Consider the following 13,308-nt stretch of genomic DNA (forward strand, 5'->3'; position numbering starts at 1 on the left):
TGCTTAGAACACTCTGTGGCTCCCACTTCACTTAGAAGAAAGCTAAAGTAATCCACACACCCTACAAGGCCCTGGACAGTCTGCCTGGTCTTGACTCTCTCCACTCTTCCCCTCACTCACTCCACTCCAGCCACACTGGCCTCCTCACTGTTCCTCTAACCCACCGAGCAAGGTCTCGTCCCAGGGCCTTTACACGTGCTATTCCCTCTGCCTGGATCACTCTTCCCCAGATACCTACATGGTCCCTCCCTCACCTCCTGCAGGTCTCTGCTTAAATTATGTCACTTCAGGGCTTCCCTGGTGGCACAGTGGTTGAGAGTCCGCCTGCCGATGCAGGGGACGCGGGTTCGTGCCCCGGCCCGGGAGGATCCCACGTGCCGCAGAGCGGCTGGGCCCATGAGCCATGGCCGCTGAGCCTGCGCGTGAGGAGCCTGTGCTCCGCAACGGGAGAGGCCGCAGCGTTGAGAGGCCCGCGTACCGCAAAAAATAAAAAAATAAAAAATTCTGTCACTTCCTTGGTGAGGCCTCATTTCCTGGCCTTTTATTAAAAATCACCACCTGGGCTTCCCTGGTGGCGCAGTGGTTGAGAGTCCGCCTGCCGACGCAGGGGACACGGGTTCGTGCCCCGGTCCAGGAAGATCCCACGTGCCGCGGAGCGCCTGGGCCCGTGAGCCATGGCCGCTGAGCCTGCGCGTCCGGAGCCTGTGCTCCGCAACGGGAGAGGCCACAACGGTGAGAGGCCCACGTACCGCAAAGAAAAAAAAAAAAATCACCACCTCCCAAATCCACCTCCTGCATCCCCATGACTTTGTCCGCTTTATTTTTCTCTGTAGCACTTCTCACATCAAATATTTTATCTATTTTGTTTATTATCTGTCTCCATTGGAATTGACAGCTTCCTGAGGTAGGGATTTTTGTCTGAAGCTTCTTCAAAACCCACCACACACACATACAGTTACACAGATACAAGCATGATTCAAACTTCCTACGGGGTGCTATCGGTCACTCACACTTTAGTAAGAACACAAGCTAGGATTTTCTTAAAAGCAGTGACCTGAGCCCCTGGCCTACCTTCTCTCCCTCCCCTCAGAGCCCAGAGTCCAGCCAGGTCAGATTGAAAGTCTTTATTATCTTTCTTCTCAAATATAAAATCACTCTCTCCCCTGGTAGCTCACTAAAATCAAGAATAAGAATCACATTGCTAAAAAGAATAGGCCCATTCCTGCCTCCCGCCTCATCCTGCACTCTCGTCCCACCTGGGAGAGAAAAGGGCAGAGATTATGACTTCAAGGCTCTCAAGCAACTGGCTGAGGCATAATGCTGGGCCCCATGTGAGTCAGGGGAATCCAGGGTGGATTAAGCCCTGATTGGCTGGACAGGTGGCAGGATCCTGAGATCCATCAATGCTTGTCAGTGGGGCGCATGTTCAGGGGTGCTAGGCGTCCCAGGGGTCCGCGGCGAGCATTGGTGGCCAGCCGCTGCTGTGCCAGGAATGACTGGGCATGGGCAGGTGCCCGCTCTTCCCCGGCTCGCTGCTGCAGAGCCATGCCCTGGAGGGAGGGGCATAGTTGGGGTCAGGTGAGCCCACAGGACCGCCATGCCCACCCAATACTTCAGCCATGGCAACGGTGCACTCACCATATTATACCAGGCACTGATGAGCAGCTTTTCTTCCTGCTCTCGCTGACTTCGACTCTTCTCAAAGTCCATCTGCTAAGGAGGCAATAGTCAAGGACCTGGATATGCTGAGGACAGTGAGAAGGGACAAGGACACCCACCTCCAGGTGCCGGATGCGGACATCCCGCTCTCGAAGCTGTGTCCTCAGGGTGTGGAGTTCCGGAGGAGCCCCCCCAGGTGGCCGCTGCTTGGGTTCCAGGGTCTGTATGACCTAGGGGTTGGGGAAGACACAGCCAGGGTGACCTTGGCCTCACAGGCCGTGGTGTAAAAGTCTGTGACATGATTAGATATGACAGGTGTGGGGGCAGGAGGCATGAACCAATGGGAGGCAGCAGCCTCGGCAGAAGGCGTGTAGGGCACCCAGCGCCCGTCCTCACTGTGCGCGCCTTGTCCACGTAGCGGCGGTACCGCTCCTCCATGGCCCGCAAGTCCGCGTCCTTCTTCTGCAGGTTGTGCTGCAGCTCCTCGATACGCCGGGCTGCTGGGGGAACAGGTGGCCCCTCAGCTCTGTGCCAAGCTTGGGGCTCCCTGCACCCAGCCGGCCACCCAGTCCCACTCACTGCTGCTATCGGCAGGGGGCTCTAGCTCCTCGATGTACTCGCGCTTCCGCTGCAGCTCCAGATCTGCCTCATGCAGCTTCTGCCTGCGGGCAGGGGACCGGCAGCAGTAGGCTGAGCTCTGGGCCCATTTCTTTTCTCCTAGTGGTGGCCACAGCCTTCCCAGCCAGCCAGAAGTGTCCCTGCAGACCTTTCTGCCTGACCCCAAGCCTGGGGGTTATGTGCGCTGGCCCCACCATCTCCTCAGCCATCAGAGTCCCAACCCTCTACACCCCTCATCAGGTGGGCCCTGGACCAGCCCTCCCATTTGTCCACTTCTCCCCATTCCACAGCCCACTCGCTGGTCCAGGCACCATCATCCCTTGCCAGCCCCCTCTACTCTCAACCCCTCAGTTCCATTCTCTACCCAGCAGCCAGGTATCTTTCTGGAATGCAAATCTCTTATAAAACAAAAGGAAATATGGGACTTCCCTGGTGGCACAGTGGTTAAGAGTCTGCCTGCCAATGAAGGGGACACGGGTTCGAGTCCTGGTCCGGGAAGATCCCACATGCTGTGGAGTAACTAAGCCCGTGCGCCACAACTACTGAGCCTGTGCTCTAGAGCCCACGAGCCACAACTACTGAGCCCGTGCTCCATGACAAGAGAAGCCACCGCAATGAGAAGCCCACGCACTGCAACAAAGAGTAGCCCCCACTTGCTGCAACTAGAGGAAGCCCGCGTGCAGCAACAAAGACCCAACGCAGCCAAAAATAAATTAAAACTTTTAAACATTTTTAAAACAGGAAAGGAAATGCAAGCTAATAATTGACAGTTCTGCCACCTGTGGCAAAACCCCAAAGATTCCTGTAGGTGAGACTATTATCATGTGTCGGACATGGAACATGGTGTAACATCTAATAGTGAACCTCTGGCTATGTCTACTAAAATTACAAAGGCATGTACCCTGGGAGCCACCCATTGCATTTTTGTGTATATTTGCACACAAGCAAAATGATGCCTAGACAAGGTTTACTTTGTTACATTGCTTGAAATTGCAAATACCTAGAAAGAATGAGTTAAACACATTACAATATTACAAAAAATGCTATAGGCCAGACCTTCTGGACCAGAATTCTACAGGAGAATTAAGCCCTAATGCCTCCAGGTATCCATCCTCTGTAAGGAAATAACTTTCTGTGTTCCAGGTCGGCCTTAGCTTCATTGCATCCTTGGCAGAACTGAGAAAATAGTCACGAAAATAATTTTCTGTAAGGCCTAGTTCCCCTATGGAACCCCAGTTGACAAAGGCTGCTATATGTGAAAAAAAAAATAAGAAGGACTCCTTTATTTATTCTTAAGGAGAAATTTCTCCAGTTAACTTGTTAAGTAGGGAAAGCAAAGTGAACATATTACACTACTTTTTGCGTAAATAAGGAATGATAGTAAAAATCGATATTCATATTCATTTGGATCTGCTTTAAAAATTCTGGAAGGATTTCCATAATAAACTAATAGAAATGAGGGTGGAATGGGGTGGAAAGTGAGTCAATGAGGGAGCACTCAGAGGTATACCCTTTATTTCTGTATAGCTCGGTATACATTTTGGTTTTTAAACTATAAATGTGATAGCCATTTAAAATAGTTTCTTTCTTTCTTTTTTTTTTTTAATAGTTCCTTTTTTGGGAATTCCCTGGCAGTCCAGGGGTTAGGACTCGGAGCTTTCACTGATGTGGGCCCGGGTTCAATCCCCGGTTGGGGAACTAAGATTCCACAAGCCACACAGTGTGGCCAAAAATGAAAAACACAAAAAAACAACTTTCCTTTTTAACAATGCAAAAGTAAAAGGTGACTATTACTTTGTCACACAACCTTGTTGCAATTTCCTCTGTGGCACCCCATTGTTCCCCCAAAACATTCCACATGCCTTCCCTTAGTCTATAAGGCCCCACTTGAGCTGACCCGTCAGACTCCCTTTCCTCATCAAGAACTCCCCATCGACACCGGATCCACCTCCCACACCTTTGCCCCAGCCTTTCCCCCCACGAAGAGTACCCCCACTCTGGGACTCACAGATGCTCCTCCAGCTTCCTCTTCAGCAGGGTTGACTGGAGGAGAGAAGAGGCACTGGGTGAGTGAGGGCTCCAGAGGTCCCAACCTCTTTCCAGACTGAGGGTAGGGGGTGCCACCCTGGGCTCAAGGTACTTACAATGGACTTCACGGGGCATCGGGCAGCAGGGGGAAGAGAGAGAAGGGTTATTGGGGGACACAAAGGAGGGCCAGGCAGGGAGGAGGTGGGCACTCACATCTTCAGTCTTGCCCCCCTGCTCCTGCAGGGCCTTCTGCAGGTCCTCCACCTGGGCCCGCAGCTCCGACAGCTGCTGCTGGTTCAGCCTGCAGGGTTGGGGGGCCCACTTAGTGCCTGCGCCCGCCCTCAGCCCCCCTCCAAGCGTGTGAGAGGCCCCCCTCCGCCAGGTGGGTCCTCACCGGTGCTGCATCTCCAGGCCGTGGCGCGCGCGGTTGGCCTCCTCCAGGTGGCGCTGCAGCTCCTCCTGCCGTTCCCGGTCGGCCGCCTCCTGCTGGCACAGGCGCTTGTTCTCCAGCTGAAGCTGTAGGAGTGTCTCCCTGCGGACCGGGAAGGAGTGAGCAGTGCGGGAGATGGGTCACCACTCAGGCCTATCAAGGCTCCAGCAGGGAAACTGGGCAGACGCGGCCAGGAGAGGGATAGAGCCCTGGGGGAAGAGCCCAGCCAGACCCTGGGGTAGGGTTAGAGTACAGGGGACAGCGCCTAGGCATGGGTGGGCGGAGCGCCGGTGGGGCTGGGGGGCAAAGTGGGCGGAGCCATGAGCTGGGTCTAGGGGTGGCGGCCAGGGAAGGGTGGGGCTACAGGAGAGGGTTAGAACACTGAGATGCGGCTGCCGGTAAAGTAAGACACTGAAAAGTGAAAAGCTGGGGTGGGAGTTCTTACGGGCAGCGCACAGGGCAGTGAACCTAACAGGGAATATACTGAGGACAGGGCTGTATCCTGGGGGCAGAACCCAATGTGGGCAGGGCTGGAGCAAAGGATTTTTGCCTGGGGGATGGAGACAGATGGGTTGGATCTAATTTGTGCACTCAGGACGGATCCTGAAGAGGTGAGGCACCAATAGGGGTAGAGCCCTGGCCAGGTAAGAGCAGAATTAGGAGTGAGTGGGCCTAGAAGCCCGGCTAGGACTTGGGAACCAAGTTGAGCAGGCCTGGCTAGTGGTAAATACCTGTACTGGGGACGGGGCTGAGGGTGGGCACTGGCAGGCCCCAGTGGGGCCAGAGCTCTGAGTGACCCCAGGATACCTGAGCTCCGCAGGTAGGATCTCGGCTGCTAAGTTTTCCACAGCCGGTGAGGTGGGATCCAGTGAAGGGTCTGGAGAATGTGTGAAAAGTCTTCAGGTGGCTGCACAGTTTCTGTCCCCATCCCTAGGATCCTCTTTCCGAGAAGCATCTTTGGGGGTTCAACTTCGGCCAAAAGCCTGACTTGACCCAAACCCCACCCCTGGCATGACAAGGAGCCATGATCCTTGGCCTGGGTTTGCCTTTGCCCCACCCAGAGCCCCGATACACAGTCCCTGCTTTCTGTCAGCCCATGTCACCTCTTTCCACTCTAGCCTCCCTCCAATGTGGCCTAGCTCTGCCCCCAACCTAGACAAGCCCTGGGACACTGCCTTTTCTGCCTGCCCTAACAGCACACCAGACCAGGTAAGGCCAGGCCAGCCATCTCCCAGGCCCTGGGATGGGCCTCCAACTCACCGGCTTGGGTCAGCCCGCGAGGCTGCAACTGGGCGCAGCGCAGCTCCTCATTGGCCTCCCGCAGGGAGTCCCGTTCTGCCAGCAGCCGCTGGAGGGACGGGATGCAACAGGCCACTTGAGGCTGGATCGGTCTCCTAGGATAGGGGTCCCCAACCCCTGGGCCGCAGACCGGTACCGGTCCGCGGCCTGTTAGGAACAGGGCCACACAGCAGGAGGTGAGCGATGGGCAAGAAAGTGAAGTTTCGTCTGCCACTCCCTATAGCTCCCCATTGCTCGCATTACTGCCCCCAACCCCCAGTCCGTGGAAAAAATGTCTTCCACGAAACCGGTCCCTGGTGCCAAAAAGGTTGGGCACTTCTGGGCTTCCCTGATGGCGCAGTGGTTAAGAATCCAGGGTACACAGGTTGGAGCCCTGGTCCGGGAAGATCCCACATGCTGCGGAGCAACCAAGCACGTGAGATACAACTACTGAGCCCACGTGCCACAACTACTGAAGTCCGTGCGCCTAGAGCCTGTGCTCTGCAACAGGAAAAGCCACCTCAGTGAGAAGCCCACGCACCGCAATGAAGAGTAGCCCCCCTCACCGCAACTAGAGAAAGCCCGCGTGCAGCAACGAAGACCCAACGCAGCCAAAACATAAATAAATAAAAATAATAAAGTTCCCTTAAAAAAAATCTTATAAAGGTTGGGGACTGCTGTCCTAGGGAATGGGCTCTGCCACGATGGTCAGGGTGGGGCTTGGGTGGAGGGACCTCAGCCTCACCTCCTTCTCCTTTGACACCAACTCATACTTTTCTTCCAGATTGCGGCACTCGAATAGCCATTTCTCGGCCTTCATGGCCTCCTCCTGCCGCTGGCCCTGCAATTCCTGAACCTAAACAGAGGAGAGGGGAGAGGACAGCAGGGTGGGAAGGAGGGGCAGGGACTGAGTACAAGGTGAAAGGGCGGAGCCAGAGGGACCAGCTGAGGGAACTTGGAGGAGGCTTAAGGGGTGGGGCTTACAAGCCTAGGGAGGAGCTGGCTGGCCTAAAGGGTGTGGCCTCTATATAAAAATGGGAGCAGACGCTGGGTGGAAGGACTTAGCACCACGCTGAGGGTGAGCTAAAGTCAGCGGCCGGCCAAGAGAAGCCCCCACCCCAGTCCAGGTCCAGGCCCCCGCCCGTACCTGCCGCCGCTGCGCCTCTAGCTGGGCGCGCAGGGAGCCGGCCCGGCGCAGCTCTTCCTCCAGCTGCCGCGTGCGCTCTGCGTGGCCGGCGTTGCGCTCCTCCAGCTGCCGCACCTGCCGCCGCAGCTCCCGCAGCTCGCCCAGGCGGCGCCGGCAGCTGCTCAGCGTGGCCTCCAGCTGCCCTGCGCGCTCTGACGACTGCCTGCGGGCGGGGGCAATGGGAAGAGGAGGCGGGTCTGAGGTCAAGGGTTCAGCCTGGATGCGAGGCCCTCAGGGCAGGGGAAGGTGTCAGGTCAGCCTTGGGGCATTTGGGTTCAAGGTGATGGGTCATGAGGGTCAGGGGTCAGCGGGGCCTGGTGGCGTTGGGGGAATCATTAGGGAGCATAAAGGGAGCCCTAAACATCAATGGTTAGCCCAGGGTCAAAATCAGAATCTGGGGGACACAAAAATGACTGTGGGGTTACAGGGGGAATGATGGGGCCCAGAGGTTCTGAGGAGCCCCCATGGACACTTTGGGGTCATGATGTATCTATGGGCCTAACAAGGGTATTGTGGGTACAGGGGCCGTGGTGGGGTCATGGGGGATCTTTGAGGCAGAGCACTGTGGGGCTCTTGAAGGTATGGTAGGGGCTCATTAGGCACTTTAACATTACAGGAATGCCATGGGGGTCACAGGGGAGCCCTTTGAGGCAACAGAAGGCACAGTGAGGTTGAGGGGTGGGTGCTATGGGGGCCTACCAAGCACTTTGTGCTTGCAGGGATGCTGTGGAGTCATAAGAAGGTACAGTCATGTGATGGGGGGACAGAGGGGTCACCAGGGGCAAAGTTATTGCATTGTGGGGTCCTGAAGGGCACCATGGGATGCTGGGGCATGATGGGTCCCAGAATGGTGCAGTGGGGTCTGGGGAGCATTATGACCCCCTAGGCTTGCTGGGGTCACAGGGATCCTATAAGGCAGCGGTCCCCAAACTTTCTGGCACCAGGGACCGGTTTCATGGAAGACAATATTTCCACGGACCGGCGGGGGGCAGGGGGATAGTTCAGGCAGTAATGCGAGTGATGGAGAGTGATGGAGAGTGGTGGGGAGCGATGGGGAGTGGCAGATGAAGCTTCACTCTCTCGCCCTCTGCTCACCTCCTGCTGTGTGGCCCAGTTCCTAACAGGCTGCGGACCGGAACCAGTCCGCGGCCCAGGGGTTTGTGACCCCTGCTCTAAGGTATGTGGGATACAATGTGGGATAACAGGGGGACACTGTGGGGTCCTGGGGGGCACCATGGATCCAGGGAGTTTGGTGTTGTCCAGAGGACAAGGTGGATTCCAGGATAGTGCGGTGGAGTCAACAGGGCACTGTGGGTGCCCACTAGGAATTTGGGGGTTACAGAGGTCCTATGGCATCAGAGGGGCACTCTGGCAATGGGGGTGTGTGGTGGGGACCTGCCACTCACCGAAGTTCATCCATTTCATCCTTCAGGGCCTGTGCCTCCTGGGCCAGGCTGGTCAGCTCCTGGTTCCGCTGCTGCAGCTCGGCGACCTCCCGTTCCAGCTCAGCACAGCGCACGCGCTCGTCCTCCCTGCCGCTCTCCAGCCTGGGGGTGGGGGAAGCACCACATGAAGGGACTGTGCCTGCCCCAGTCCCCTGGCCTGCTGGCCCTGTCCCCAACTGACCATACCTGAAGTTCTCTTCCTGCAGCTGCTCCAGCTGGGACTGCAGCAGTAGCAGCTTCTTGGAAGTGAGGCCGGTGGCACCCTCACCCTCGGACCGGCCCACCCGCTCCCTCAGCACCTCATTTTCCTGAACCAGGCTCTGCTTCTCCTCTGACAGTAGTACCAGCTGTGGGCAGGGCATACAGACGAGCCGGAGCTGGGAGAGGGGCTATGCGGGCGGCCCTGCCCTGGGAGAACCTGTGGACCCCCACCTCGGCCCCACCTGCCGCTCCAGGTCCAGACAGCGCTGCCGCAGCTCGTCACCCTCGTCAGCCTCCTCACTCAGGAAGTAGTACCTACGGGACTGATGAGAGGAGTTGAGGGGGGAGGGTGGGGAGAAACAAGAAACTCAGGGATCCAGGGGAGGAAAATGGGGAAACGGAGGATGGGATCTTCAGGGACAGAGAGGAGGGAGCCAAGAAACCCTCAAGATCTAAGAAGAGAGGGCTGGGACCTGAGGGGACTGGAGAAAAGGCAATTCAGGAACCCTGGGGACCTGGCAAGGGAAGAGGATAGGACCCTGGAGGATGGGAGTGGTTTACAGGCTTAAGGTCAAGCCCTTGCTCCTTAGGTAGCCCTGAAAATCAGTAATGGGGTCGGACCTTTAACAAGGTCCCCACCCCTTACCTGGCTATCAAAGTTCCCATATGTTTCCGGTGACAGGGAGTCAGAGGTGTCTTTGGTCATGAGCTGGAGGGGGGGGTGCAGTGGGAGGACATTGAGATGAACTGGGCCCTCTGAGGGCAGCCTCCAAGGCTTCTACAATCCAGACTAAGAACTACTCCATCCTCCTGTCCCCAAAGCCAGTCCTCCCCAATAACCCCAGCCCAGAGGCTGCCTCATGTGTCCAGCACGCAGGGAGTCCTGGTCCTTCCCCACTCCCCGGCCACCTGGCCACACTGCGCGCCTTGTGGGATCCTAGTTCTTCAAACAGGGATTGAACCCGGGCCATAGCAGTGAAAGCGCTGAGTCCTAACCACTGGACCACCAGGGAATTCCGAGGCCTGGCCCTTTTAGTGTGCTAGGTTGTGACTTAGAGCTGGGGGGCGCTGGCAGACACATGGGACAGGGAAATGTGGCCAGCTGAGTTCCAGACAGAGCCCAGACCTTACCAGGGCAGAGCCTGTGCCCAGCTGCCTTGGAGATGTCCCCTCCCCTGAAGCTCCTCGCTACAGTGGGCATACCCACCTACCTCCTGGATGGCTTCCATCACCACATGCTGAACTGATTCCTCTAGCGTCATGATTCTCTGGATGTGCTCTGGGGGTCAAGGTGGGGGAGACTGAGATGGAGGGTGGAAGGGCAAGAAGCGTTTCCTCAGGTCTTCCCCTAGGGACCCCCTAACCTCCCATACCCTGCTTCTTCTCGCAACTGATAGCACAGCCCAGCACCAGCTGAAGCAGCTTGCCAAGCTCTTCTGGGTCGGAGAACTCGCCAATAAGGCTCACATCTGGAAGGTGCTGCTCCAAAATGGGATGCCCCAGGACCTGAGGATGGGAGGAGGAAGGGGTATCAGGGGCTGACGGATCCCCCCTCCTCCCAACCCAACCCCCTAAATCCCTTTACAGTTACTCACATCCTGGGAGTACTCCACCAGGCTCTGTAAGATTGTCTTCAGATTGTTGACCTGGGGAGGGGCAAGGAGTTGTGTCCAGGGTCCCAAATCCCCCCAGAAGGGGCCAAGCAGCCCCCACCCTGAATCTGTCTAGCCCATTCTTTTTTTCTCTGTCTCGCCTCCCAATCCCTTGTCATGTCATCTTGTTTAGCCCCATTCTCTGTCTGTATGTCCCCTCTCCTAGGAGTGACCTGTCTGGCTGCCTGCCCTTCTTACCCACCTGCCCATCTTGTTCGCGTGTCCCCAGAATCCAGTCACTTCTCACCACCTGCCCCACTACACTTTGACCCTAGCCATCATCATCTCTCACCTGAATTATTGCACCAGCTTCCACTCTTGCTGCCTACCCCTCCATTTCTCTACAAGCATCCAGAGGGAGCTTTTTAAAGCCCAAGCCAGGTTTGTGTCTTTCCTCTACTAAAATCCTTCCTTGACTTTACACAGCACTTAAAATAGAATCTATCTTCCCTGCTCCAGCCTGCCAGGCCCTTGATGATCTCATCTACCATTCCTGCCCCCTTGCTTTCTGTTCTGACCCCCCTGCCCTTCCTCGATCACACCAAGCTTATTTCCAACTCAGGGCCTTTGCATTTGCTGCTCTCTGTGTCTGGAATGCTATTCCTCCAAATCTTACATGGAGATCAGCCCATCTGGAGTAACCACCCACCCACTCTCAGTTGCTCTCTCTCGTGGCCCAGCTTTTATTGTCTTCATAGAGCTAATTACCATTGGAAGTCAATGTTAATGTTTGTGTATGCAGGGTTTTGTCTGAGTTATTCCTTGCTGCACACCCAGGCCTGCTTAATAGAAGAATGAAGGAATAAATACATAGTTGGCTGGTCACCATACATCTGTCCCTCTTCCTGTCCAGATCTGTTTGTCCATCACCCAGGACATGTCTAACTGACCCTTCCCTGATCAACTCTTCACCAGTCTGTCCCCCATTCATGAGTCCACCTGTCACCTTCAACCTCCGGTTGGGACCTGGGTCGTCTGAGATGCCCTGGAGCCATGCCTCGTTGAACCAGGAAGGGTCTCTGGGGGTGAGAAGGTGGGATGAGCTGCTGGGGGACCCTTTTGGGACCCTCCCCCTCAGCCCCACTCACATCTGGTTCAGCACATAGGCTACTGCGAGGCCACTGCTCAGTTCCTGGGGGCTGGTACAGGGGGGCGGGACATGGAACGTCTGCAACTGGTGGGGGAGAGGAAAGTGCAACAGGCATTATCAGGGCCTGGGACCACGGAACAAAACCCCTTTTACAGACTTTTCCGGTCAGCAGGACCCTCACGTGCTGGGTGGCGGCTGGCCTGTTGCTTCAGCAAGCCAACTCCGTGGGGGAGTGGCTTCTGCTCACCTGGACGGACCGGAGGGGGCGTGGCCTCATTATACCTCTGCCCAACAAACCCCGCGCGACCAGGCGAGGTCAGACCGCGAGTCACTTGGTCCCCATAGGCACCACGTGACCAGGCCAGCTCACCTGTGCCCTCGCCCCACATGACCCAGCCACCAAGGGGCGTGGCCTCACCTGCTCTTTACACGGAAACCTGCCACTTGACGGGTCAGGTGCTCAGGCCAGAGTGCAACGGCCTGGCAGGCCGACGACCCCTTCCTCCTCCCTGCCCCAGGACGGAAGGGTGCACAGAGCCAAGGTCGGGGCTCCCGGGCGAAAAGAGAGGGCGTACACCTGTCCCTGGCCCCGCCCCCGACCTACCCAGGTGAGCAGAGACCCGCATAGCTCGGCCTTGTCCACGCTCATGGCTCCCGATTGGATTCAACCCCGGCCGCGGAGCCCTGCCACCGCAGCGGCGTCCAGATCAGCCACCAGCGAGCGCCCGCAGCCCCGACCTCCCGCTCGGCCTAGAGCGCCGCCCCGCCCCCTAAGCGCAGGCCCCGCCCTGGACACGTGATCTCCTCCCGGCACCAGCTTAGGGCTTCAGACCCTCCATCTTAGATCCGGGAAGCTTTTGGGCGCCAGCCTGCCGCTAGGGGTCAGTCTGGGCCAGCCTTGCGCATCCCAAGGGTGGCTTCGCCTCCCCTCCTCCCCGAGCTCTTTTTGGGGTAACGGAGACTTCACCGTCGTTCCTTTTCATCGGAGGCGGAGCTGCCCCACCCTGTTGTACAGGCGCATTCTCGTCCCTTCCCTTCGGCTGAAAGAAATTCTGCTGTCTAGCCACATTATGATCAGAGCCTTTGCGCAGGAGAGGGGCAGGTCTTAATATATTCTATGGACTTGGAGGGGGAACAACACTAAAGGGTTCTTCCCAGTGTAGGTGACTTGATAGTCTTGCCTAGGGGTAGACAAGGGGATTTGGGTTCTAAGTCGACGGCAGGATGGGTCAGACACATGTCCTAGGTAACGGACAGACTTATTTGCCTAGCCTGGATCCGTCCTCCACTGAGCTTTCCCTGCCCTTTCCCCTCCCTGAGCCCCGCGCCTGGGCCCTCCTCCCTCAGAACCCAGGACAGGGCCGCCCTGATCGCCACGGCCTACCCGGGGCGCCCAGACAGCAGGAACGCGGCCTACGGGGAAAAGGATGGGCCCACTCTGAGACCCCGTCTGGGCAGTGAAGGGGGCTTAAAGGAAAAGTGCTAACAATACTAGTTAACAATAAAATCGCAGCCACCATTTATGGGGTGCCTACAAAATGCAGTCTCTCCGCTAAGCGATTTAAATATATAGATGGTTGAAATCTCCACGACTCTAGGTAGCAAGTGCTCTTTAAATTCCCGGTTCGCAGGCGAGGAAACAGAGGTTCTGGGTGGATCCGGCTTTAAGGGAGGGGTTAAAGCACCGGACCTCTGACGCCTGAGTTCCCCGGCAGTCCCTC

General features: G+C 56.9%; 1 protein-coding gene across 9 annotated transcripts; it reads right to left on the bottom strand.

The window, feature by feature from the left end:
- Positions 1 to 1,109: 1,109 nt before the first annotated feature.
- HOOK2 (hook microtubule tethering protein 2) lies at positions 1,110 to 12,846 on the bottom strand. Of its 9 annotated transcripts, none has more exons than XM_060296974.1 (22): positions 12,192 to 12,846; positions 11,586 to 11,671; positions 11,444 to 11,516; positions 10,441 to 10,491; positions 10,219 to 10,351; positions 10,057 to 10,124; positions 9,492 to 9,554; positions 9,088 to 9,168; positions 8,831 to 8,991; positions 8,606 to 8,746; positions 7,161 to 7,362; positions 6,759 to 6,869; positions 5,996 to 6,083; positions 5,543 to 5,612; positions 4,700 to 4,837; positions 4,519 to 4,606; positions 4,286 to 4,320; positions 2,239 to 2,321; positions 2,056 to 2,156; positions 1,779 to 1,889; positions 1,639 to 1,713; positions 1,110 to 1,550 (listed from the first exon to the last, which is right to left on the bottom strand). In XM_060296974.1, exons 1-22 carry the CDS (start codon positions 12,234 to 12,236, stop codon positions 1,401 to 1,403), a joined length of 2,154 nt encoding a protein of 717 aa, XP_060152957.1. In that variant the 5' UTR covers positions 12,237 to 12,846; the 3' UTR covers positions 1,110 to 1,400. The 9 variants fall into 9 exon arrangements, 7 of the variants coding, with proteins under 7 accessions (XP_060152957.1, XP_060152956.1, XP_030735802.1 ...); XM_060296973.1 differs by having other exon boundaries at positions 2,056 to 2,159; XM_030879942.3 differs by having other exon boundaries at positions 1,639 to 1,710; positions 2,056 to 2,159; positions 12,192 to 12,845.
- Between the last annotated feature and the right edge of the window lie 462 nt (positions 12,847 to 13,308).

This window comes from Globicephala melas, chromosome 3, assembly GCF_963455315.2.
Source record: "Globicephala melas chromosome 3, mGloMel1.2, whole genome shotgun sequence".
Lineage (NCBI taxonomy): Eukaryota > Metazoa > Chordata > Mammalia > Artiodactyla > Delphinidae > Globicephala > Globicephala melas.

Excerpts from the sequence above, each read along its gene's own strand:
- HOOK2 (XM_060296972.1), bottom strand. The coding sequence starts at position 12,236 with ATGAGCGTGGACAAGGCCGAGCTATGCGGGTCTCTGCTCACCTGG. Across the intron at positions 7,363-8,605 it reads GATGAAATGGATGAACTTCG|GCAGTCGTCAGAGCGCGCAG; the intron begins GTGAGTGGCAGG and ends CCCCGCCCGCAG. Across the intron at positions 4,838-5,542 it reads ATCCTACCTGCGGAGCTCAG|GGAGACACTCCTACAGCTTC; the intron begins GTATCCTGGGGT and ends CCCGGTCCGCAG.